At 33.1% G+C, this 27791-nt stretch overlaps 1 protein-coding gene and 1 long non-coding RNA gene across 3 annotated transcripts; one reads left to right on the top strand and one right to left on the bottom strand.

The window, feature by feature from the left end:
- Positions 1-25155, bottom strand: LOC118198809 (cathepsin L-like peptidase). Of its 2 annotated transcripts, XM_085817918.1 has the most exons (9): positions 25025-25155; positions 23596-23706; positions 22129-22278; positions 19432-19581; positions 19190-19313; positions 15539-15639; positions 11970-12130; positions 1832-1942; positions 1-280 (listed from the first exon to the last, which is right to left on the bottom strand). In XM_085817918.1, exons 2-9 carry the CDS (start codon positions 23704-23706, stop codon positions 181-183), a joined length of 1008 nt encoding a protein of 335 aa, XP_085674044.1. In that variant the 5' UTR covers positions 25025-25155; the 3' UTR covers positions 1-180. The 2 variants fall into 2 exon arrangements, with proteins under 2 accessions (XP_085674044.1, XP_085674045.1); XM_085817919.1 differs by lacking the exon at positions 15539-15639 and having other exon boundaries at positions 11970-12060.
- On the top strand, positions 19471-27183 carry LOC118198810 (uncharacterized). Its single transcript, XR_015041491.1, has 3 exons — positions 19471-19659; positions 24804-24871; positions 26614-27183. It is a non-coding gene; the product is annotated as an uncharacterized LOC118198810 (long non-coding RNA).
- Positions 27184-27791: the final 608 nt, after the last annotated feature.

The raw sequence follows: 27791 nt of genomic DNA, 5'->3' as shown, positions 1-27791 counted from the left end.
AATCTTTAAAATACATATTTATTTTATTTCAATACAATGTAAATTGTAAAAAGAAATCTTACTAAAATACAATCAAATTCTTAAGCATTTGCTGAAAAGACAATATAAAGCCTCATTTTTTAATTTATGCATGATGATGAAAGATAAATACGTGAAAGTTCATTTTCAGGACTTGAAAGCTCAGACCAGTGGATAACTGGCTTTGGTGGCAATACCGCACTGGTTATGCTTATTTCTGGACATTTTGATATAGCCATTGTCACCCCAGGAAGTTCCCCAACTGAAAAATTTTATAGCAAAAATTAATCAACCAGTAGGAACGAAATATTTAAAAAAAAACCTTAATAACTGTAAGTCATGATTTTTTTAAATTTAAAACTACAGTTTCGAAAAAATGAAACGTAAATTTAAATATCACAATTTCTGAATTTGACGCCATTATTTGTAATTACTCATTTTTCACAAAATCATTTTGTTAAAATGTATTCCTCTCAGTATTACGAATTCCATAATTCTCAATCACATAAGAAACAGCAGAAATTAAGGAAAAACAAGTAATTTTTATAGCTCGTTTCTTAGTCGAAGTTATGCTCTTTCTTTCTTACTAGCTTACACCTAACCTACATAAAATATTTTCTCATTTCCATTCCTGGAAATGTTCACTAATTAAAACAGAAAGGCTGTATTTTCAATTTGAATTAAAATTTGTATTTTAGAAAAACTTTAGTTCAGATAGAAACTTTCAAATAAGCTATGGAACTATATTATTGATTCATAAGAAATTTTTAAGAGATATTATTGACTATTTTCTGCTTGTGCAATGGAGCACCCATAAATAATCGAGAGGCTAAAAGCTAAGAAATAGTAGCAATTTAGCTTCTAGGAGTTAAATGGGGTAGCTAATTAAGATTTTCTCAGCTTTTTGCATTTGTAACACAGTGAATATAGAGCTGCTTCTGTTAGAAAGCTTTCGAACTAGGATTATCCTTAGCAAATAATACTGGCGTGATGCCTATTAACTAAAACGTGTAAGCCTTATAAATGGTAGGATATCTTTGCGTGCCTTGTATACCTGAAAAAACACATTACGGAGAAGTTAAAAATTTATTTTTAGATGGCAAAATAATTGGTCAGATCGCAGCGCTGTTTTTCAAATAAATGCATCTACAAAACTAATTAAGCTTTTTAGATTTAACTTAAAATATTCGGTTCTAAAGTATTGCTAATAACAAAACTTAAAAAACTCGCTTCTAAAGCACTGCTGATATAAATACATTCAACTAATTTACATTACCATTATAATAAATTGAGGTTATATCTCATACGTGTGCAAGCCAACGATTTTCATTCTGCAGATTCACTGAAGATTGCTATAGTTAAAAAAAAATCTAATTCAGAAAGCATGCCAGTGTTAAGAAGCTGTACTTGGATTTATTAAATTGACGTATATAAATCAAATGCTTCTGTTTGCCTTCCTGTAATTTAGCATTTCTTGCTCATGCAATTCAATCGCACTACGGTGCTGACGTGTAAGTAATATTACTCCATTCAGCTACTGCATGATTTGCCAGATATCCAGGCGTCAGTTCTTCATACCTTTTTGTTTGCATCTGCAACATTTTACGTTAAGAACTTTACGGATAAATTACGTTCATTTTGTTAAACATTTCAAAATACAGAAATGATATAATTTCGGGATTATTAAAAAATATCAGCTAAATACTTCAAGGAATATTTTATAAGAATTTTCATTTAGTATTTTTAAATTAATTTAACAATTTATTTCAATTTTATTGATTATATTTTTTCGGGTAAAAGGTCTGTAAATTACCTGTTCTTCACCAGCCAGTAATCAGTTCCGTCTTCAGTACCATAACCAACAACTAAAACTGCGTGGTCAAGTTCCTGAGTGCTGCAGTAGGGTTCATCATATATGCCGCCTCTAAAGAATTGAATCGAAATGTAATCGGAATGAAATGTTATAAAATATTTACAAATATACACCGCTGGCCATTAAAATTGCTATACTAAGAAAATATCCAGTAGGAGAAATATATTTATTATAAACATACAAGTATAACGGGAGGAAAACATAATTAAATTTGCAGATGCTTTAAGATATAGAACCTACACTTTAATATATGAATTCTGCACGCTCTGTGTAACAACAACAGCTTTAAGTCGGCTGGACTTCAAATTGAACTGACCTTGGATGACAGATACAGGTACATCACTCCATACGACTTCATTTTTTTGACTGACAGTTCCACGCCAACCTCTCGGCAGCTAAGGACCAGATGTTTTGAATAGGTGCGAGATCAGGAGAACCTGCTAGCCAGGGCACAGACGAACACCCTCTGAATCGAGGAAGGTAAAGGCCTCTTAGAAAACGTGCGGTCGTTCCTTATCTTGTTGAAAAATAACGTCAAACAGGCCTCGAAGATAGTGCACAGTTACGAGCCCTAACAAGTTAGAAGTTTAAAGATGGCCACATGACTGACTATACGAACAAAAAGTGACTGTCCCAAATATCACGGCAACGTCGTAACGACGTTGCAAACTGGTCTGAGAGGTTGCAAAGTGGTCGTGGTAACTTTAACGACGTCTTTACAACGTTGCGAAGACGCAAAATATTTGCCGTTGCATCTTGGCAATTTGTCGACGTCGCTGAAACGTATGACCGCTTTTAGACGTTGTCGTTTTAGCATCTCTTTCATAGTTCATCAGCGTTACTTTTAGAATGAAAAGAGACTAAATCTGTCCTTTCGTAAGGTAACAACATAATTAGTATTTTACCTGAACTCAAGTATAAAGTTATTCGCGTTTCGTAGTAAAGAATATAACCATTAACTTTTATATCTCCGAGATATGCAAATGAAAGACTGTATAAAGTAATTATTAAATGTGATCAAAAAAATTTCATACAAAAATATACCTAAATCTAATAAACAAAAACACTTCCCATATTCAGATCTAAAATGAAGTGATGCTGATGTTTCTTAAGAGCATTTCTTTCGAACATATGTAAACGAATTTACTTACTATTAGTTTCTACATTTTAGAATAGTGGTAGATTATAGTGATCATTTCATGCACTTTTTATAATCAGTAACGTTTCTTTTGATACTGTATAGAAATAATTTAGATAATATAGTATACGATAGCAAGCTAAGTACGTTAAAGTAAGCTCTTCGTTTAATAGCACAAGATGAAACTTTTTGTTTTATTATGAATTTCTTTGTTATCACATGCACATAAAATGTAAGCGAATAAAATAGAATATGCTTAACTTTAATAAAAAATAAAACCTAATTTCCAACATTCATTATTGAGATAATCTAATAGACATACATAACAGCAATATTAAAAAAAAAAAAAAAAAAACCGCGAATTACACAGTGTTTGGAAGAATAGCTACCAAACAACAAATAATAAAACTGTTTTTACAATCAATAAAAAAATATTTAGTATTTTTTTTTTGATATTACACACTTACATACCGCATAGTTATAGATTACAGTATTTCATAGTAATCCTAATGCTTCCTTAACACTATTTTTTGGATCATATGCGGAAAGTCTGAGAACCAACCTGTTCGTTTAATATGAGTGATATACGATATAGCACTTAGGACGTTATACCCGAATCCGTGTATCCAAATATTGCACCGCTGGATCACTGAAGATTGGAGAACACCACCTTGTACGTTTAATCACCAGAAACATAAAACGCCAAAACAGAACACTATTTCACTGTGTGGACGATTTTATGTTCCTAATTTATCGTGACAGGGGTAATTTTCATTGTCTCTGAGATTTAACAGAAATAAATGTGATAATGCTGCTATAATCAGAAACACATAAAATCTAAAATAACGTTACTTAGAATTTAAGTTATTTAAACAATATAATTTAAAGTACTGAAAATAATTAAGGCTATTATTAATTATGCATATTTAGTCTAAAGAGAAAAAACTGTATTATCTTCTGGTTTTCAGGTAATGATTAAATATTTAAACTTTAGAAAAATACAAGGAATACAAAATTAAAGAAAAGAAAAATACATTTATTATTAAGCTTATTTTTCTGCATAAATCAATATGTAACACAAGGACGTCATAACGACGTTTTCACAACTGTTGCAAAAAGGTTGAATTCTGCGAACATTTAGGTGTCGTTAAGACGTCGTGATACGATGCTTTCACAACCAAAATATAACGTGAGAAAGACGCAATAACGACGTCTATTCAACATAAACCTTATCTGCAAAGTCGTAATAAACACGTCTTTTCAACGGTTGCAAAACAGTGGATATTCGCGGACATCTGGGCGTCTTAGAGACGACATATTGCAATGTTTCTGCAACGACATCCGCGATCAGTTTGCAACGTCGTTGCGACGTTGCCGTTCTACTTGAGGTGACGTATGCCCTATGGGCGCCCAATTCCATCACGCAGCTTCTGTGCCCATGCAAAAATCACGAATGCTAGCTGACACTGTTCGTTTCCTTTGATGACTCCACACATAGATACAAATATCATGATACTATATGCAGAAACAGAGTTCATCTGAAAAGAAGATGTGGTGCCACTCTTCAGTAACGTCGGTCATCACAAAACTATAGATGAGCTTGTCTCGGCTCAACATCAAGGGAAACCGCGGTGTTGATTATCATGCTGACAGTTCTTGGCATGACAGACACACTATTCGTGCAGAAACTTGCCGTTCTGCATTCAAGCAAAGTTCCTAACTTAGGGTACGTGACATAGTTGTAACAACCCACAAAGCAGAGATGACAATATGTTTGTCCCCCCCTGGCGTTAGTGGCCCGAGACCGCTGAGATCCTGCAGGACGTTCGCTATGATCCTCCTAGATACGTTGATTCCATTCATATTCTTCTGACATTCATGTAATCCTGGCCAACATATTGTCGCGAAATGACAAACCATAATCCTGATAGGTCACGATCCTGCTGCGATCGAATTCCGAAATATACTGGTACGAGTTCCTCCTTCTTACACGAGATTTAGCACAATCTTTATTCAAACAATGAACGTTCAAGATGCGATTTCCAAATTAAAGACCCGCCTTGCAGTTACTCCATTTGTATAAAATGCAGCTGACTTTACTCATACCTCCACAGTGGTCATGCACTAATCATTTATAATCATTTGCATGTCTGTTATTTGTCCGAATTATTTGTATAGTGCTTTTCATGCAAATTTGATGATTGTTACATGCCGCTTTTGTGGGGTTGGAATGCAGTTATGGCCAGCAGTTATTTAAATATTTTCAAAGAAAAAGTTTTTTTTTGTTGTTATTATTTATTTATCATTTTATTTAAAAGCATTTTAATGTCTCTTCTTTTATGTATCCTAATATACAACCCAGCCTTTAAAATAAATATATCGCAGAATAACTAAAATCCTTAAAATTGCACCAATAATGCTCTGAAAAGAAGATGTAAAATTTAAAAATTGATTTTTATTGATAGAATTTTATTGATAGATAGAATTTTTATTGATTGAATTGGGTACTGTTACACAAGTACTACATTTAGCAATTTTATAGTCATGAAGTATAACAGTCCAAAACTAAAGCCGCAATGCTTTCGAGGTGAAAATATGCAAAATTTACTGCCTAATTCTTGTAGCATATATTTATCTAAAAATTCATAAAGTAACATCTATAATACAAGAATTCTTTTCCGATTCGTAACTACATACGAATCATAATTTCCCGGAATACATGATTCCTAATAAAACTAAAATCAATTGAACGGTATTCCACTCAAATGTTATTCATTTTCTTCAAGATCACTAAAAATATTTAAATTTTCTTAATTAGTTTATATGCATAAAATTTGCCCTAAAATCAATCAATATATTTGATTGGGAATATTGTATATTGTTTTAAGCAACGCAACTAAAGTTAGCTTATTTTCACATTTAATGAAAACATGGAGATTTCGGCTTATATGGCCATAGATCACGACACTTGGGTTCCTGGTAGACTTGGGTACGAAGCTTTATCTTAGTATATCTAATTAAGCTCATTCATTAAGCTACATTGCTTTATCGTTTCAATAATGTTATACTTATTATAGCACTATTGAAATGATAGGCAAAGTAGAGAGCAAGTCAAGTCCTTAGGAAGCAAAACGATAAGAAATATTAAATGTAAAATTTTTAAGTCCATAGGTAGCAAATAATGAAATTCAAGACAATCCAGAAATGTATGGATGTCCGTGGCAACGGTTTTAAAAGTCGAAGCAATTGGAGATTGAAAAGTAGGCGTCAGTCACGAAAATCAAGACTAGAGTGATGAAACATCGAAAGAATTTGCGGTGAGTGCTTTTTAGTCACATTGTGTCAGAAGATAAATAATACTGTAAATTCTGATAATGTGAGTAATACTGTTAATTCTGAAAATCATGCTGGTGTTGTAAATCCCCAATCAGGAAACTCGCACCCGCATATAGACTTGCAACCCCCCTCCCTATTATGGTCAGGCCCAAAGTGGCACTAAATATTATGATTTCCTCAAGGAGGTTGCTATTATTTATTTATCTACCAGATTGCAAGTTCTTAGGCCGAGTCACCGGGGAGTTCTTGAAAGTGGAACCATCCACTCCAGATGACTCCAGTGAATTCTTTCTGCTAAACAAAATTGAGCACTACGTTGTTAACATAAAAAATAAAAAACCAGTTAAGGTCCTCATCAGAGGCCTTCCAATTGACGCAGATGTCAGCACCATTACAGAGGCATTGCGGGAATTAAACTTTAACATCAATAAAGTTGTACAACTTACGAAATATAGAACTAAGGCTTTAATGCCGCTCTTCCAAGTACAAATATTCCCAGATAAAAACCTAGAAGATATCTATAACATTAAACATCATATGTATTTCAATGTTAGTGTTGAAAAATATATTGCCAAAAATCAGGTTCCGCAATGTCACAATTGCCAGAAATGGCACCATTCATCCGAGAACTGTCATGTCGCACCTAGGTGTGTTAAATGTGCAGGCTTTCACAAAACTGGCAATTGTGACAAACCTGGGAAAAATGAAAATCTCGTTTGTGTTAACTGTCTTGGGCCACACGTGGCTTCTTATAGAGGGTGCCCTAGGTTCCCTACATACAAAAAAGTTAATAAATCTGTCAATATCAAGCCAGGAGTTAGCTACGCCCAGGCAATTAAAAAATTCTACCAACCCAAGCAATGCCTCTGGTACAAGTGTCTCTGCGGATGTGGCTCAGGCAAAAATGCAAAGTTCTCAGAAAACTGGTATGCCTAGTAATGCAAATAAGAATAATAGTAATTATGAAAATACTAATACTCCTAAATTTATACCTGATACTGCCAACCATGTTAAAAAAAATAGTAATGGTACCAATGATATTTTTGAATTAATGAATATAATGAAAGAAATTGAAACTATTTTTGGATGTAATATTAGCAAAATTATCAATGTTTATAAAAGTAAAATGCCCGAACTCAAAAAGTGTGATAACATTCTGGATAAGATTCAGGTGTTTCACCTAATACTAGAAGTAATTCACGGGCTAGTAAATAATGAAAATTATGGTTAATGAACTTGTAATTGTAACATGGAACGCAAATGGATTATTTCACAAACTTGATGAACTACGCATTTTTGTAAATGAGCATTGTCCTGACATCTTACTCCTACAGAAACACAAGCTTAGTCCACACACTACTGTCCAGATTGGCAATTACTGTATTTACCGACTCGACCGTGAGAGGGCAAACAGACATCCAGGAGGAGGACTTATTATCCTCGTCAAGTGCTCCATCACCCATCACCACACAACACTGCCACAGCTTTTAGGCCTCGAGGCCATAGCTATTACAGTCACCACACTCACTTCACACCCACTCACTGTTATCTCCGCCTATATACCAAGCAACAAAAGATCCCAAGTGAATATTGCGCAGGATTTTGATCCGCTATTCCAACTTAACAGAAAAACAATAATAGGCGGAGACTTCAATGCACACCACCTTCAATGCACTTCAATGCACACCACTGCAATCGCTCAAACTACCTAGGCACTGTAATTCACCGTTTTGCCACTGAGGCAGGTATTACCATTGCACCTCCAGATACCCCAACACGCTACAACGGCAGATCAGCCAACGTACTGGATTTTTTCCTCCTAAAAGGCTGCCGCCACAGATCCATCCAAATCCTCACCGAGTTATCCTCTGACCATAATCCGGTCATGATACAGGTGGGGACCTCTGTCTGTAGCACACCACACAAAAAGGCCTTCATTACTAACTGGGCAGGATATGCCAAAGCCTTAAACAACACCGCACTACACATTCCAACAGCCAGCACGGGTGAGGAGTTAGATGCATTGGTCCAAGATTTCACCATGGACTTAACAACTGCTCTGGATGCCAACAGCACCCCTGTCTCTCACAGGCAAAAGGCCACTGATCCTGAACTAAAGAAACTCATCCAGGAGAGAAATGCTGCCCGCAAGGAATGGCAAAGGTACAGGTTTCCTGCGGACAAAACTGTACTCAACCGACTCAACCATCAGGTAAGGGCTCGCACTCACCAACACACACAACGCGACTGGGCCAACTATCTCACTTCCCTTTCAGCAGATCAAAGCTCTGTCTGGAAGGCGACTGCTAAGCTTAAGAGATGCCACACCAATATTCCGCCCTTAAACGGCCAAAAGAATATTTGCCTGTTTGGGGATATACCAGCCCCACAAATGTAAACAAACTTCAAGTTTTGCAGAATGTAACACTCAGACAAATTACCAGCAGCCGTTGGTTTATTAGAAATACGGCTATCCACGAAGAGTTTGAAATACCAACTATTTTAAATTATTTTGCACTTCTTGCTGAAAAATTCTTTCACAATATTCCAAACGTAAATAACAGCTCTATACCTGTGCCACAATATGACTTCACAAATGATGTAAATAGTAAACGGCCGCTTGCGGTTTTAAGGTACCTTGTGTAATGCAATTTATAAATTATTATTAATTAAGCACTCTCCCTTTCTCTTTGTTTTGATTTGGGTCATCGCCTGATGCAATTATTGTATATAGTGTATATATCTCTCCTTTTGCATTTATGTATTTTCTTTTAATGTTTTAATATTTATTTATGTGAATGTTATTTAACCATGTAATGTATATATGTTGAGTGGTCATATGGACTCCGATTCAGCGTAGAATTAGGCAATTTCTTTTTCACCTATGCCATTGCCATGCACACTTATCTCCGCCAAAGGCCAACAGCCGCTGGAGTTGTTTCTTCAGGACTCAATCATCGGTTCTTTATGTTATGAACTCTATGTGCATTCGAATTTTTTCTCCAATTATTCGACTTTCAAAGATTCGAAAATCGTAAATTTCCTATGCCGGGATAACGTCGTAACGCGGGAACCCTTTTGCGATCAACTTATCGAGTTTGCCTGAGCCAAAGAGCACAAAGTTTGGTTGCTAGCGCCGGCTTAGCAGAATGTTATTGGTTAGGGGGAAAATGAAAAAAGAAATAGTAGCACAGTGATTGTATAGGCTTTGCAGGGAAGGGAGGAGTCTCTTTGTCAGTAGATGGCAGCCCATACGTAGTCCGCATGGGGGTAAGAAATGAAGGAGTGTCCAACCGGCACTAGAAGTGAAGCCCTGCTTCGAAGCTTCGGTCACCAGATGAGGTGTTCTTTGTTCACATTCAGAAGCACTAGCGTCTACATTCCAAAACGGCAGCCTATGAGAGAGGCGATTCTATTATTTCCATCGGGGAGTAGGGAAGATAGAGTGGTTTTCTGAGAAACGCAACGGCAGTGGACGATGTTTGTTTACATTTGGAAGTTCAGAAAATTGCAAAGGTGCATTACCTTAGTTTCTACGGTTACTTACAGGAAAATATTCGGCAGTTTTTTCGGTTTGCTGATAGAGGGCAAATAGACAATTTACCTTTACGCGGATCTATTTAAACTTCCGAAGATTTAAGATGAAGTGAATATATTTAACACTACAGATCGCAATCTTAAAACTTGTAAATCTTTTAAAAAACAATACATCGATAATTAAAAATATTATTTATAGTTCGTTATTAAAAACTTTTTATGAATGCATAGTTATCATATAATTAACAATTGATTCATGAATTATGTCATTATTTATTATAATTAGTACAGAAGATATTTTTTACAGTAAAGTAACAACGAAAATATCCCGTATTTACTTTCTGCACAAGGAAGAGTGCATGCGCAAGACCTTCCCTACTCCCCGATGAAAATAATAAAATCGCCTCTCTCGTAGGCTGCCGTTTTGGGATGTACACGATTAAAATTCAGAAGCTCGCTTGACAGTGTTCTGATAGTATTTCGACACACGACAGTTCCATACAAATCTAAAAGAGACACTTTCGCATGAAAGAAACATTCATAGTGTGATGGATAATAGCAATTTGTATAGTTTAGTGACATTTACGCAAAAATCACATTTTGGTTATTTTTCGATAACTAACAGCGATTTTGATTATGAATTTGTTTTATAAAATTCTAAGCTGTTGAACTACAAAAATATAGATTTTAACAAAAATATTATGCTTAAAGAATGAAAAATATTTTACGGTACCTTTAAGATTGTATACGTCTTTCGATACCCTTGATAGAGTATTCGGTACTTTTATTTTATGTTTCAAACGCCGAAATGTTTTAAATAAAATAAAATTTTTTCACAATCATATATTATTGTAACATGTACCTTTAAAAATTTTTTAGAGGAGAGGCTTTACTGTTGCTCATTTTAAACTCATCGTTTTAATTTTATATATCTGAAAAATAATCACTTTGGGCTTACACGTTTTACTTATTTGGGTTAATTAAAAATAAAATCCTTATTTTACTCCCTTTCAGAAATGTTCAGAGAAAGTTAAGTACTATTTAAAGTATTTCGCTAATTTCTAATAATTCTCTAATTTAAAATGAACCGAATAGAGCATTAATTATAAATTGACGTACATTTTTCGATTTAAAAGATGCCTCAGAAGCCCAAAAATCATGTCATATGTAAGAAAGTATTTTAGGAAGAAGCTCTATAAATAGAAAAGAAATAATGCATAATTTTAATATTAAGTAATACAATAAACTTTGATCTTAATTTTTGTACCTTAACCGAATCAAATCGAATTACCTTAAATTTTTTTTCTAATGTAATTAACGAAAACTTGCGAAAACATTTCATTCAAATTAGACTATTCTGAGAAAACTGTTCTGTGAAAAGTATGGCATTTAATTCCGTTCAGAATGAAATGCTGTTTAAAAATATGTTGTTTTCATATACTTAGGACTCTAAAATGTTGTAAAAAATGAAAATATATACATTTATATGTATATTTACGACGAAATTACGAAATATTTACGTCCGATCGCGTCAAAACCCGTTGAACTTAATGGTAAATGGCCCAATGTTTGGTCACCACGTAGGGATCGCCAGTGCTTCAGGACAGGGTACGGGAGAAACCTGTTTAGGGCTACTCCATCTTACTTTCTACCTCCATGGTAGTTCGTAACAGGTGATGTTACAACTGGGCGGAACAAAAGAATTTCATCATTGGCTGTGCAGGTATTGTCTCAGTTTACTAACTGCAGATTCGCCCCAACTGTGATCGAAAGCATCTCTGAGACAGTTTCCCAGTGTCTCCAGTCTCTCTCTTCCTATCACCAAACCACTCGAAAGGAATTTTCGGCTCGTCAGTATTTTGAGTTTCTTGATGCTACACAGACAATGTACACTAACAAGCGTCAGTGCCTTCTTCGTGATTCGAGACTAGGCCCACAGGCACAGCATTCAGCCACTAACCACAAACCACATTCAACGTCACTAACCCCAGCACCCATTAGGGCGGCACTTACTAGTCCGTAACAAATAAAAAACTAAATGTTTGAATAAGAAATGGAGTAGCTTACCTATACTGTTGGAAACTATACAGACTAGCATCAATAGCGACGGAAATTGGTCCAACAGTTGCAAGAGCTTTCTGCAAGGCCTTTTCATCACCTGTTGGAATATCAACATATCCAGTACAGGTTGCTCCTACGCTACTTTTTTTAAAATGGCAAGTTCCATCCTTCAAAATTAAAGAAACATTTTAACTTAATGTGATAGCTGAAAAATATTTCTTAAGAATGATTCATGTGAAATAAGCAAAAAATAATAATTAATTGAAAGGGAAAAATTAAAAGTGTGCAAGTAGTCATCTACTTACAATGGCCCAATTAAAGAGAATTCGCTTTTAACAGGGTCAAAAACTAAGATAAAAAAAATTTCTAATTTAAATTTACCGCCAGCATAAACATGCAAATATTGCTTTTACACTCGCAACATAGCGTTGAAATGTTACTGAGTCTATAAAATGCATTATCTAACTGTCAACAGTATGGATCAAAATTTGAATGCTCAGGTAAACATTAATAACATTTTTAATGGTTACTATTCATCAGCCCAGTTTAATGGGGTTTTTTTTTTCGGAATTCGTAATGCGTTTAGTTGCATATTAATTCAAATGACTTTATTTAAGTTACAATGCATTGAAATAGCGTTCCTAGAAGCTAGTAATTAAATTAAAAATATCTGTATAATCTTAGTCGCAATAGCACTGAATTCTTTATTCAAAGTCGTTCCACTATTTGGTTTTTAATTTAGTTAATATATACATATATTTCTATGTTTCAAAAATAATTAAGCTAGCTAACGTATCGTAGTTGTTTGAAAGAAGTACTTCAATTCATTTTCTTAAAACTAAAAGCAATTCCAGAAACATTTTTACATTAATTTAATTTATATGGAACTTTCTGTATAAATATCTATAAACTATAAATAATACTGAAGAAAATACTCGATGGAAGGAACGAATTTTGATGATTATTAAAATTAATTTACTTGTTTTCCTCTCAAATAACATGAAAATATTTTTATATGCAATTCTTTACTAATCATTAAGACACAATAACACGCCGAATAAATACTAATTCAGAAGTCAAACAACAAAAATCAGCGTTATATTCACAAAATTTTCACAGGACTAGTTTCGATGGTTTTACCGAACCATCATCTTCAGCTGCAAAACCGCAAATGAACAAGATAGGAAATAATGATTAGATAAGATAAGAGAGCCTGGACAAGAATAAGCAAGTGGCGCCATCTGTTGGCGAAACCAGAACTAAAACATAATTTCTCTAAAAGCCGAAGGCAAATTTGGATTGGAATTAGGATCGTTAACTAGAACAGAAAGATTTTTATGAATGTGAAATGCCTCTAGAAAATCCAGTTCTCCAATGGAAGATGTTTTTTGAATAATTTTGGCAGCAGAAAAATTGAAAGTGTGATTTTCGGACCAACAATGTTGAGCAACAGAAGACTTCTGTGTTTCCTTTTTTCTAACATATGCCTCATGTTCTTTGACGCGAAATTTTAAGGCTCTCTTAGTTTGACCAATGTAAATTAAACCACACTGGCAAGGAATCCTATAAATACCCCAGGAATTCATATCCGGAATGGGGTCCTTGAGTATAGAAGTTGGAATTTTATTGATGGGAGAATAAACAACCCGAAAGTTAAATTTCTGCAAAATATGTGCAACTTTATAGCTAATTGATGGAAAGAAGGGAATGACAACAGAATTTTTATAATCTCCTAAAATAAGAGTGTGGCTTTTAGTGTGTTGAGATGACAATTTTTTAACTGCTTGATTAATAATGTTGGGTGAAAAGCCCCTGTCAATAGCTATTGCTTTTAAATAATTTAGTTCTTCATCAAGGGCTAGTTTGGAGGAGCAAACTTGAAGAGCACGGAAAACATAGGAATAAAATGAAGCTAACTTTTGTTTAGTCGGATGACATGATTTAAAGTGTGGTGGAAGGCAAACCGATGAAGGTTTACGGTAAACTGTAGTACTGAAGTTGGATGTGTTACGTGTGACCAGAATATCGAGAAACGGAAGAGAATTGCAAGTCTCAAGTTCAAAAGTGAACTGAATAGCAGGATCAATAGAATTCATTGTTGAAAGAACTTTATTTAAATCATCTTTATTACCTTCAAACAGGGTAAAAGTATCGTCTACGTAGCGGAACCATGCCGGGAAGTTTAAAGTTTCAAACAATTTTGATTCATAATAATGCATGTAGATATCAGCCAGGATGGGACTGAGGGGGCTTCCCATGGCTAATCCCTCAGTTTGCTTGTAATATTTATTTTGGAATTTTATTTTGAAACACATTTTGTTTTCCAAAATAAATATTACAAGCAAACTGAGGGATTAGCCATGGGAAGCCCCCTCAGTCCCATCCTGGCTGATATCTACATGCATTATTATGAATCAAAATTGTTTGAAACTTTAAACTTCCCGGCATGGTTCCGCTACGTAGACGATACTTTTACCCTGTTTGAAGGTAATAAAGATGATTTAAATAAAGTTCTTTCAACAATGAATTCTATTGATCCTGCTATTCAGTTCACTTTTGAACTTGAGACTTGCAATTCTCTTCCGTTTCTCGATATTCTGGTCACACGTAACACATCCAACTTCAGTACTACAGTTTACCGTAAACCTTCATCGGTTTGCCTTCCACCACACTTTAAATCATGTCATCCGACTAAACAAAAGTTAGCTTCATTTTATTCCTATGTTTTCCGTGCTCTTCAAGTTTGCTCCTCCAAACTAGCCCTTGATGAAGAACTAAATTATTTAAAAGCAATAGCTATTGACAGGGGCTTTTCACCCAACATTATTAATCAAGCAGTTAAAAAATTGTCATCTCAACACACTAAAAGCCACACTCTTATTTTAGGAGATTATAAAAATTCTGTTGTCATTCCCTTCTTTCCATCAATTAGCTATAAAGTTGCACATATTTTGCAGAAATTTAACTTTCGGGTTGTTTATTCTCCCATCAATAAAATTCCAACTTCTATACTCAAGGACCCCATTCCGGATATGAATTCCTGGGGTATTTATAGGATTCCTTGCCAGTGTGGTTTAATTTACATTGGTCAAACTAAGAGAGCCTTAAAATTTCGCGTCAAAGAACATGAGGCATATGTTAGAAAAAAGGAAACACAGAAGTCTTCTGTTGCTCAACATTGTTGGTCCGAAAATCACACTTTCAATTTTTCTGCTGCCAAAATTATTCAAAAAACATCTTCCATTGGAGAACTGGATTTTCTAGAGGCATTTCACATTCATAAAAATCTTTCTGTTCTAGTTAACGATCCTAATTCCAATCCAAATTTGCCTTCGGCTTTTAGAGAAATTATGTTTTAGTTCTGGTTTCGCCAACAGATGGCGCCACTTGCTTATTCTTGTCCAGGCTCTCTTATCTTATCTAATCATTATTTCCTATCTTGTTCATTTGCGGTTTTGCAGCTGAAGATGATGGTTCGGTAAAACCATCGAAACTAGTCCTGTGAAAATTTTGTGAATATAACGCTGATTTTTGTTGTTTGACTTCTGAATTAGTCTTTACTAATCACTTCTCACCCTAGCAGTGTATGGGTAAGACTCTTCTGTATCAATACCGCCATTTTCCTTAATGCATTCAAATCCTTTATCCATTAAGCCTCCTTTACAACCCAAGTTACCTGCAACATTAATTTTATTTCAAAACACATGAATTGTATTTAAATATAAAATATTGGTGTTTTATTTGCGAAAAGAAAGTAGAGGATTATTCACAAGTGTGTGAAAGATTTTAAAAATTCGTAACAGATAAGCTATGCTGAAGTATCAAAACTTCTCTTCTCTACATATAATAAAAGAAAGAGTTTGCCTGTGTGTGTATGTGTGTGTGTCTTTCGTTCGCGCTGCGCTTAAGCTAATAGACTCACGGCTACGAAATTTGGTACATAGGTGCATCTAGACAACAGCCAGTGCACCTCGAAGCGATTTTTTCCAAATTCGAATTCGAATTTTTTTTTTATTTCATGTTTTGTGACGAAATCGCGTCATTTTGAGACATAATGGACTATAGCAAAGCGTGATTTCACTCTACACACTCCATTTTCACATCATCATGAAACGTAAGCACTTAGCTATTTTACGAACTTAAAACAAATTTCGTGTTTCAATAAATTGATTAAATACGAATTTATTTAACAAAGTGAGCTTAACACCTTTTCAGCGGGATTTTTTCTAAAAAGTTTATTTTTAAAAATGTACAGTTCATTTTTCTTTGATTTTTGCACACGTTAAACGTTTATCCTTGCGACTGCTTTTACAAAAAGAATTTTGGAAAATTGATAACACTTTGTATTAAAAAAAAAAAAAAAAATTAACTGAAGCTTCCGAGTACACTTCTCACATCTCGCATCTTTAAAAATGTGATTTGGGCAACAATTTTCCATTCTTATTGTTGTTGATAGATTTTTGATGAAATCGCATCATTTTGAATAGTTTCATTCTTTTAGAAATGTGGGTTTGGAAACACTTTTTCATGGTATTTCTTATGTCACTGTTTATAAGAGACTAAAAAGCCCTGCGAACCTACGAAATTACCAATGCTCTAGATATTATAAATTGTAATTAAAATGATTTGTGCAAAGGTGTCTGCTAATTCAAACTGAATTACCCAGGGCAGGCGGCGAGGGCATCCCTTTGTTTACTGAACCGCGGGATTTCCCCCTTCTACTTGCTTAATTGTTTAAAGTGGAGTGCAATAAAGGAACTGGCCACTGGCGGTACAGCCACCTTAAGAGCCACCGCTAGTTCAATAAATAAAGGTGATTTAAATAATAAAATGTTAATTCACATGTCAAAGATCTCTTTGTGCACAACATTTCTTGTGTAAATCTTTCCATCATTTTTAAGCTAGCCTTGTAGAGGACCATCAATTGTTTTTAACTTAATGTCCGTTCTTTCACTAACTCTTGAACAGGCAACATAAAGTTGACCGTGTCCAAATGCAGGCTCAGGTAAAAAAAATGCCAACACGCTTAAGTGTTTGGCCCTGAGACTTATTGATGGTCATAGCAAAGGCAAGTTTTACAGGAAATTGTCTACGTCTCAATTGAAACGGCAACCCTGTGCCTTTCCACCTTCACCCCATTGGCTAGTACAGTTACGCAAGCAACCAAAATCTATTGGTGACAAACAGATACTTAACCCCCCCCCACACATATATATATATGGGGTGAAGTAACATCATATCCTAAGAAGCGGCTGGCTCCCGGGCTTAGCGAAGCACACCGTTGGATTCCGCAGGTCCGTGGCATGCCAGTTTGACCATTCGCGTCTTCATGGGACTTTAGTTAGCCGAGATATTAATTAAAAAATAATTTTACTCTACGTTTTCCCTAAATTTCCCACTTTCTTTCTTAGGTTTTTTCCTATTAGAGAGATTTGGCTACGTCCCAAATTATATTTCTCCAATATCTATGGAACGGCGCCGAGTTGAAATTCGAGGCACGTTTCATCGGAGTCCAAAAAATTCTCCGAATCCATCGATACCATTCTCATCTTCGTACGACTTTAATCGGCCGAGATATTAATTAAAAACTGCGGAAAAGTGAATTTCCGCGCTCATTTTTCAGAGTGGTAACAATAAACTATCGGCGACAAACACTTAAACCGCTTGTATATACATATAAAAGATTAGCATATTTCATTGTCATTTTTTATATACATATATAATACATTTTTATTGTTTTTTTTTATTTTTCGATAAAGTTGTTCGGCAGAGTAAAATACTGAGAGGATTTTTTTGTTTTTTGAGTTTCTTTCATGTTATTTTTTGCTTATTTCACTGCTTGTAAGATATTGAAAAGCTTGGCATGATTTTTTTTTCTTCAACGGAAAGTTGGTTAATTTTTTTATTAGGATAATTAATATTTGTATGAAAGGCTATTGCTTATTTTATTGCAATTTTTTTTATCTGTAATGAAATTTTATTGATTTTTTTTTTTGTTTTTTTTTTTTTTTTTTGATGAATTTGTTCTGCAGAGTAAAATTCTGCGTAGTTTTTAAATTTAACGTTTGATGTTCCCTTCAGTCATTTTTCCGGTACATTTAAAAGCCAGACGAAGGCTGGCAGCGTAGCTGCTAGTTTTATTATAAAGAAAAAGAAGTGAACTCTTAAGCTTTTTCCATATTTCACAAATGCTCGGTATCTTCATCGTTTCCGGTATAGCAGATATATATTTGTCCTTCGTAGTAGAACTTATTTCGAAACACTGAATGTCTGGTTGATGCTATAACTGAATGAAATCAATGCTTGATGATTTTCTCTTTCATTTAGACACCTGTCCAATCCACCACCACAATGATCATTCTCAAGTGAACTGGCATGGCAGTCTAGTCGGGATGGAAAAGAAAAGACCATTTGGATGAGTATCTCAAACACAATTTGCAAAGCATTTAAAAAATTTGCAAGTTTTTCCAGCATTTGCAAGAACGGATAAACAGGAGGAAAATATCAGCTTTGTTCTTCTTTGAGTTTTATCTTCGTGCCTCTTCTTCGTCTTCAGAAGTTTCGTAAGCGTATCAGTGATTAAATGGCTCTACTCGATGCCGAAATATTGGCACGCATGCATATATAATAAATATAAGCGCGTACAATATCGCATGAATGTACACCATATGAGCTTCGACACACTGAGCATATGCTGATATGTAATAACGTTTGGTGAATTTGTCTGTAGTTCAGTATTGTAAAATTTAGCATCGTCTGCATTGTTATCAATTTTTTTATATATTTTGCAAAATTATGTATGATTCCGTGTTCCTCATTTCAATTCAGTTTATGAAAAATTGCAGCAGCTCTTTAAACTGCAACAATGAAGGCAAAAAAAAATGTTTCGTTATAGTAACTGAAATTAAAAAATATCATTTATTTTCCTACACAAATCAACATATATAGTTTAAAATCTTTCGCAGGATATTAAAAATATATGTATGTTAAAGATTCTAATTGTGAGCATCTCTGTATGCTTACTCGAACACGCATATTCAGAAACGTATTAAAAATTATGCATTTTAAGATTAATTCCTTGAGATTAATATCTGCATTTTACTCTAATAGTTTTTATCTTTGGGAATTATACAAAATTTACTTTAGTTTCAACAACATACATGTTATTTTGACATCTAGCAAAACATTTGATGGATGATTCCTTAAAAGTTCATTGAATTTCATACCTTCAGGTGTAGAGCAATCCACAAGGTTCTGCTCACTCAAGGAAACAAGTTTTCCGGTTTTCTTTTTATGTTGTCCTTCTAATGATCCAGTCGTAGAGAAAGCCCAGCAAGATCTACAATGTCCCTACATTTAAATAATTTTAAATTCTTTCCAGCGTAATACTTTTATTTTGATATCATAGTGGAAATGTTCTTTTAACTCACGATATATGACATCATCTATTTAATATATTAAAACAAACCTGATTTTTAACTCCAGTAACAAGGCCGTGTTGCCTCCAGTCTACTGTGTCTGGTAAATCAATGTTAGAAGGGGGAATAAATGTGCTAACTGATTTGTTCAGTTCTGCTCCTTTGAATCCATTCAGGGTTTCAACAAATTCTTCATGGCTCTATAGAGAGTAAAATGAAATTTGGAATTTTTATTGGCAAACTACATTTCAAATAAAGAAACTATTTGTGGATTGAAGGTATGTCACTCTTTCTCTTTTATTAAATGGGACAATTTTAAATCAAGTTATATTTCATAACATTTTATAATATAGTTCCCAGGGAACGAATATATAATTTATTCTAAAAACTCAAAATAATACAACTTACTTTAAATACAGGATTAAAAATTTCTATAAGAATAGAATGCTAATTTAGAAGGTAGTGTTCTTCGTACATGGTTGTAAAAAAACTAAAAAAAGTTTTAAAAATTTGAGGGAGAATATCTGAAATCTTTCAGATTTTATATTTACACACACATATACGTTTCGAGAGCATCTGGGCGAATGTCTCTTTGGGCTAAAATGATTTAAAAACAGCATAGCTTTACAATTTTGGATAGACAATCTCGCACGCTGGAGCTAAATTTTTTTTTTTTTTTTTTTTTTTTTTTTTTTTTTGGTACAGTGTTGCTACTGCTCGCTTTGAATTATGGAATTTGTTAATCGGAAATTCGTTAAAGTTTAACAATATATGAAATAGACAATAAAACAAATTTTGAAATGCCAGTTAGGGTTTCCAGAGGCTCATATTCGGACTACGTTATTCAAAATTTGATGGCTCTGGATACCGTCACAAAGAGAGATACACACATTCATGCAGATTCTGCATTATTTCATTTCTTTAAATATAATACAGGGTGATAATATTGTGTGGCAACAATTTAAAAAGTGATACAGCCTTTTAAAAGTGATACAGCAAAATCTTGTTTCGAGACTAATAGCCCTTCTGTGCTAACACCCCTTTCTGCTAATGAATTATCTTTATTTTGGTTTCATGTAAAATACTTCTCGGCTGTGTACGCATAAACCAAAATTTAAATATAAGTCATGCTATTGCTCACGTAATTGAAAAAAGTATAAATATGAAACATTATCTAATGACAATTATTCTTAATTTCTATTAACAAGCTAGAACAGGGATAAGCAAATGGCACACCAGGACGTTACCATATGTTGATAGAGGTACTGGTCACGTGATGCTATTGATTCCATGAAACATCCAAAAGCGGCTTCCTACTATCCTTCTAAAATATTTTCATATAGTAATCATTTTGAAGGGTACACATAGTAAGATAAAAATTAGTTCCGCAATAGTTATTGCCCCCATATGTCTTGATCTTGTTCTGAAAGGCACTTCAGAACAAGGCCAAGACTTGTACTTCAATACTAATAATAATATAATGGAGCGCATAGCATTTATAAAATATGTTGGACATTCGAGTTCCTTCGTAGTTGGTCTAATGTTGTGATGTGCTTGTAGTAATGAACATGAAAAGAGGTGTTGCTGTTCCGCGCAAACGCTTCTTCTCCTTTCACCCCAAACATAGTTGTCTTTACCTTCATAGGAACAGTAGGTGGTGAAGGCGTCTTGTCCATGTACCAGTTGATTTAAACTTAGGTTAATGAAACATTTTATTCCGTTATTATAATTAATTAATTCATAAGTTCTTCTGACCTGAGTATCAGATTTTCATTTCTTCTTATTTTTTGACTGTTTCAATTTTTACATATGCTTTGGACATTGCTTACAACTTCGGAATTGGGTTTAATACCTGCTTTTTAGGGAGGTTATGGGTGTCTTTGTATCTAGCATTCCAGGCATATTCTTTCACGCATCCAGCAAATTTTAAGTTGGCTAATAAAATTATATGGAATTAGCATATATGTAATTTGTTTATAATCGACTAATTTTCTTCTTCAGAAAGATGGTATTCGGCAATTATCTCCAATAATTAACTCATCAACAGACATTTTAACTTTGATATTAAGATTTATAAGCTGTCTGAAGATTCTATTATTTTTTCTGTAACTCCTACTAATATCTCAGAAATTTTTCTCGTTATAAATATGTTTGCTTGTTTTCTTAATAACTTGTACCTGCATTCATCTGAGACATATTTTCTCGAATATGTGAGCCATATTTTCTCCTTTACATAAATGAATATTTATTATTTATGTTTAAATATTTAATGCATTTTTCTCATACTATTAATTCATGAAGTTCCATTTAAACTGCTTATTATCGTCGGGAAATAAATAAAGATAATCTAAACAGCTCTCCTTTGTTCTCATGCCTTAACTGTAAACAATGTATTGCAGAAATATCATTAATATAAACATCTATGGAAAAGAAATTTTCAAATGAAAACATAGTAAAATTCCATAAATTGCATTTCTTCCTGAAAATATTCCTTATTATTCAAGTTTTGATATCCTGACAGTTTTAAAGTTTTAAATCTTGTGTAATAAAAAAACGCCAATTGCGTTTGGCAAAAAAAAAAAAAAAAAAAAAAAACAAAAAAAAAACAAAAAAACTAAAATTCTCAAAAAAGACAACTAAGACATTTGCAGAAATATTATCTTGGCTGCTCACTTTATTGATTCACTTTTCATTGTCTACTCTCATTCTATGAGTGAAAGTTTTATAATATTCGCAGTCGTACTTACCAAATCAGAAAATTCATTGAGTCCTTTTCTGTATTTGTGAATTCCAAGATCGAATTCCAGATTGTGTTTCACGATGTCATTGACATGACCTTCAAAGATGAGTCGTCTTGCTCCTTCCTCGAATCCACTGTATTGCTTTTGAAATGTTCTCTAAAAAAATTAATTTTATATTAAAACAGTGGTTCTCATCTTTTATTACATCCTCCTTTCTCACATGTCACATGTCAGGGAAGATAATATACTTCAATGTCTTACTATACTTTCAGTAACATATGCGAACTAATGCATACAACTTTAAATTAAATTTTGGCTTTTAGTGCCTGATAAAAATATATATAAAATTACGGTTTATTATATTTAATAAATATTATTGTTATTTATATATAACTTATTATTGCATATAATAAATGTAAATAAAGAAACATATCTACTGATTTTGCTGCTCTTATGTAATACATATATTTAATGTTTTCAATCCGTTTAGGTCACGTGACCATAACACTCTCGCCTTAGATGCTCTTTATCGAAAGCATTTTCTACAATTCGAGATTACCAGTCAGACATGGGAAAATCTTTTCCATGAGAAATGAAGTTCTTCTTTAAAGGGAAATTTGCACCGGTTGTCTGATTTGGTTTGCTTAAGTTTATTTCGGCAAAGCACATTAGTGCTATTTGCCTAAGAAAAAGGATGACTTCGTGGAGGACGTTCCAAAAGAAAACGTCTCGCATACACGTTGACCATGGGGGGGATAACCACGAAAATGGCCATGCAGCCGGCCCGTTCGCCTGGATTCAAACCCAAGTCGAAACTACCAGTGTTCAGCGACTTTACCGCTCGTCAGCCGCCGCAACGGTTGAAAATCCTTGTATTAAAACTCATCATCCATGCTAATTAAAATAATATTTTTAATAACGAAGATTTTAATTTTCCCTACTTTTTAAGTAGGATTTAACGAATACCTTATTATTTATAATCGTTGATCTTCCACAGAGCCTTTTCTTCTGGTAAAGGAAATGCTTTATTCTTATTTATTATTATAAAGCTTCTGTGCGGATTATTTATATAACTGTGTGCAGAGTATTTTAAGAATCATTTAATATTTAATAATACGAATTAGATAAAGAAACACGCGATAAAATTAGTGATAATTCTGAAAATTAAGTTGTAGAGTCCGAATCTTGACCTCTCGAATACGCGTCGAGTACGCTTCCAATTACACCACGAAGGCATGAGGAAAGAAGGGAGAAAATACCTTATACACACCTAATCTTAAAGGGCGACTGGGGATTAGGGGATGCAATCGCCAAATCCTGATGGTGACGAATTATCGTCCACCAATTTTTAGTTCGGAGGTCACTCGTAGTTTTTATTTATTTATTTATTTATTTTTTTTTTTTTAAGTTTTTTTGAAATCAAAGCATTTCAGTAAATATCCTATCCAAACTTCATATATAAACGCTATTTACCTTAAAGTTTTCCCAGTGAACATCCAGATCTGGGTCAAATATTGTAGCTGCATTCCCAGAGTGAAGAACAACGATGGCAAGAACAGCAAAGTAAGAAACTGGCACTGTCATCTGAAAATGTTAAAGTGTTGTAAAACTTGTAAATTAAGTAAAATTTCTAAAATTGTGTAAACATTATATGTGGCATGTCAAGGAATATATTTCTTTCACTTGATACTGGATGAAAATTACGGTAATGATAATTTTCTTTCATAGATACCTCAGTCATTATCGAATGCAGATTTATAGCTTTGATTCTACAAGCAGCAGATTTTAGCAATGATTCTATGAAAATAATTTATTAGTCATATTGCAGAATAACATAAAATATAATTTGGAAATAAGCGCGGAACATGATTGTAAATTTTAATCTTTGAGACAATTAGTTTAAACAGAAAAAGACATAAAGCCATTGAAAAGTATTAAAAGAATTAGGTATTTTTATTATTATTTTGAATTTCAGAAATAATAACTTGACACTGAAATGGCTCAGTAGCTCTTTTCCTCTAAAATTCAACTATTTTTCAACAATAATTTGCACTTTTCCATCGAAAAAAAATATCTATTACTGTTAGCTATTATGCTTCACTATGCTTTACAATGTTATTATGCAAAATGCATGAAAAATACACATGAAGCATACTGTACCTTAACTAACTCTGAATTCTAAAGATAAATTTCAATAAAACTTTAAAGCTTAATTTTATATATGAGTATATTTGAGTGAGCATTGCAGGGTTGTAGGGATTCTTTCTAATGAAGATTTGCATTACTGTGATAAAATTATATGTTATGAAATAATGTGATAAAATTATATGTTATGAAAGTTTTCTTTTTTGTCTAATCATGCTTAAGTCAATTAGTTTGTTAAACAAGAAATAAGTATAATTTCAATTCAAGATGGATTAGATTGCTTGATAGTTTTTTTATATCTTTTAACACTGTTTAAATTTAATTAATGTTATTTATCTTTTTAATCACTTGATTAAGACGTGATTATTCAGATAATTTAAAATTGAGTTCTATTTGTTAACTAGGTTAAATTCGAATTTGAAGACATGATTCTCTTAACTTTGGAGTAATAGATATTCATTATTTTGAATTCAGTGAAATCAGCAGCGTTTCTTTTATTAAGATTTCCAGAATAACGCATGCCTTTTACATTTTAGATCAGAATGGAGGACAATGGACCTCCACATCAGAGAACGAGAAAAAAGAATATTGCGTCTAATTAGAGGTAAAATTAGATAGCGGTAAACTTTCACTTTTAAAATGCATTTACGATAAAAAAAAAAAAAAAAAAAAAAAAAAAAAAGAAGGATCAAAACGAAGTACTACAAAAAATATCAGTTGAAGTGGTAAATGATTCAAACAGGATTTTTTTACTTACTTTGAGATGATTCAATAACACCTAAAAACATTTGACTAGGCGTTGATTAACTTACGACGAAAGGATAAGGATGAAATCTGACGAATTTAGCAGTATATATAAGATCTAAAATCGCTTATAGAAGATAGAAGTATTGTCATGCGTATGTTAGTATCAAGGTGTTACAAAACAAAAATCTCGAAAAAACGTGTTATCATTGATTATTATCTAGCTTATGATACTGTAAATTTCTTATCTGGCTTTAGATCTCATCATTATTTGTGACATAATTCGTGAAGCACGTGAATTTTCTCATACTTCAGTATACCTGTCTGAAATTTATCAACTTCTTTGAGTCTCATAAACGATAGTTTTCGTAAACTACTTGAAATTATATTGTTCTGCTAGAAAAAGCTAATTATTGATTTTTACAATAATCACACGCATGTTTCAAAGGAATTAATCTACGAGTATATGCATAAAAGTTATAAAGTGTATCTATTCTTTAAAACGTTTCATTATAAAATTCTTTTGATTTATTTTTTGAACTCGGAAAACATTTTCGAAATTTATATTCTTCATCATGTATTGAGAGTCAACCTTTGAAGTTGCCAGGATAGAAAATGTACTAAATTCTGTAAAGGATTTAAAATAGATTCTTTTTGTGTTTTAAAAATACCTCTTGCAAAATGGTAGTTCATGTATCAAAAAAAATTATTAAAAGCACTTTATATCCTAAATTTAAATTACAAACATGAAAGACTTGAAGCTTAAATAGCTCTTGCATATATTACGTGCTCTTTGTCCCTACCATAACTGCATAAGAGGCAGAATAATTACCATCATTTAATAGAAGCTCAGAATAATATATTACAACCTGAAGCGATTGGTAGGGCTGATTGTGGAAATATTTATATTTTTTATATTTTATATTAACATAATGCCTGTAATACTGCATATAGTTGCATAAGACATGTTCTGAAGACACTATTGAGAAAAATACTGTAGCATTCTAATCTTATTAGAAGAATATAAACGTTAATCGTTGTTGAAGTTGATTATTGTTTTACCAAAGATAAACTTAGTGCATATTCTTGAATATCAGGAGAAAGAGATGTAATCACGTCTGCATGCAACGAACTGTTTATTTATGTTAATTTGGTTTGAAACAACTTTTCCTTTTATCTTTTTTGTTTATTTAAAGATATGTTGTTAGGTGTTCTGTTAAAAACATTTAAATATATATATATAATAGATGAGAGCGGAAATCCAACTTAATTGAACTTTAAAACTGTAAAAAGAATTAATCCTACTCTTGCGTTCATTTGAAATGAAAATTGTTAGTGCTTTTAAATCACATTTTAAATCTAGTAATTTTTCAATTTATTGAAGTGTTTGCATAATCTGTAAATGTTACTTTGCTGCGTGTTTCAGCAATAGCAATTCACATTTGCAAATAGAAATACTGTTCTAATTCTTCACATTAATATGAATGAAAGTTGTTTGTTATTGAAATTTTATTAACAATTAACGTAATTTGAATTGAATTTATGGAAAGCTTAGGATTTAAGTTAAGAGATTAAGAATTAATATACTTTGTACTTTTTCAGGGGGTCTCACTGTGGCCGAGTGGTTAGAACCGCTGAATACTGGGAGTTCAATCCTAAACGAATGGGCTGTTGCATGGTCGATTTTTGTGGTTTTCCTCACCTGTAATATGAATATGAGCTAGTTTCCATTAAATTCCCCCGTGAAGGCATCCGTGCTCTCATAGAGAGCGTTTATGTGCTTTGCCAAACTCGAAACACCTTACCTAACCTATCCGTACTCTTTCAGTAACAATATTAATGAATAAAAATTAAATTATTAACAACAGTAATAAAGCTACAGTTACCTGAAATGAGAAATATAAGAGAGTAAAATCCGAAATACGTAATAGTTTAATATTAACCCAAATTTGCATTAACTATACGTTTGCAGCATTGTAAACTAAGACTAGACTCTAAAACTTAACATTTTGCCTCCAAAACGTTTAACATACGAATAAACTTATACGCTTCTCTTTTTATCCTTAGATCTGCTACCCTTCGGTTTCTTCCGCCTGTTAATCTTTGATTAGGTATGCTATGACCTACGTATAAATTAGCCAAAAACTGTATTTTTCATTTTCAATGGCTATCTGGTTTAATTAGACATTTCTAAAAAACTTCTAAATCAAAATTCAGAACTGCTCATATAGGGTAATAACTCTGTAATGTTAATGAAAATACTCTTCAGATCCTATAGGCTGACAAGCGAGTCATCGGTTCGTTTCTTGAAATACGACAAATTCCTTCGAAGGTTTTAAATAAGTATTTTTATTAAACTTGAATTGAAACACATAAGGACCACTTATCAGTACAAACAAAACTCCGCGAGTAGCAGGCAGTAAAACAACATGACGCAACAATTTTAAAGTTTCCATTGTACAATTCGGAAGTATCAAATTTCTGTAGATCGAGAGTTTCTCTAGAACAACTGAGAAAGAAAGACAAGATAACAAAAGCTTTCCCGTCATTAAGTATTGTGCACATTAGTCTCTTCTTGTGTGTATAAATTACAACGAATGCCAGAATTTATATATGCTTTTCGATGAGCAATTTTTGAAAATAGTTATTACATTTTCTGATGGAATGTGCAGTTCAAGTCAAGAACAACTCGAAATGTCTTTAGATATTATAACTTTATAAGTTGAAATAGTCATCTTTCTTAAAAATTAAAACATATCTAAGTATCAATTAAAAGGAAA

The sequence above is a fragment of the Stegodyphus dumicola genome, chromosome 6 (assembly GCF_044657685.1).
Source record: "Stegodyphus dumicola isolate Sdum_Otavi_A_Nest chromosome 6, ASM4465768v1".
Classification (NCBI taxonomy): Eukaryota; Metazoa; Arthropoda; class Arachnida; order Araneae; family Eresidae; genus Stegodyphus; species Stegodyphus dumicola.
The sequence above is the reverse complement of the archived record's forward strand: the minus strand, read 5'-3'. Positions and strand labels throughout refer to the sequence as shown.

What these genes read in the sequence shown, in the direction of transcription:
- LOC118198809 (XM_085817918.1), bottom strand. Translation starts at nt 23,706, where the DNA reads ATGACAGTGCCAGTTTCTTACTTTGCTGTTCTTGCCATCGTTGTTCTT. An exon ending in TTACTGGAGTTAAAAATCAG is followed by an intron (nt 19,314 to 19,431) that starts GTTTGTTTTAAT and finishes ATTTAAATGTAG; the next exon opens with GGACATTGTAGATCTTGCTG. An exon ending in TATAGTTTCCAACAGTATAG is followed by an intron (nt 1,943 to 11,969) that starts GTAAGCTACTCC and finishes TCAATTCTTTAG; the next exon opens with AGGCGGCATATATGATGAAC.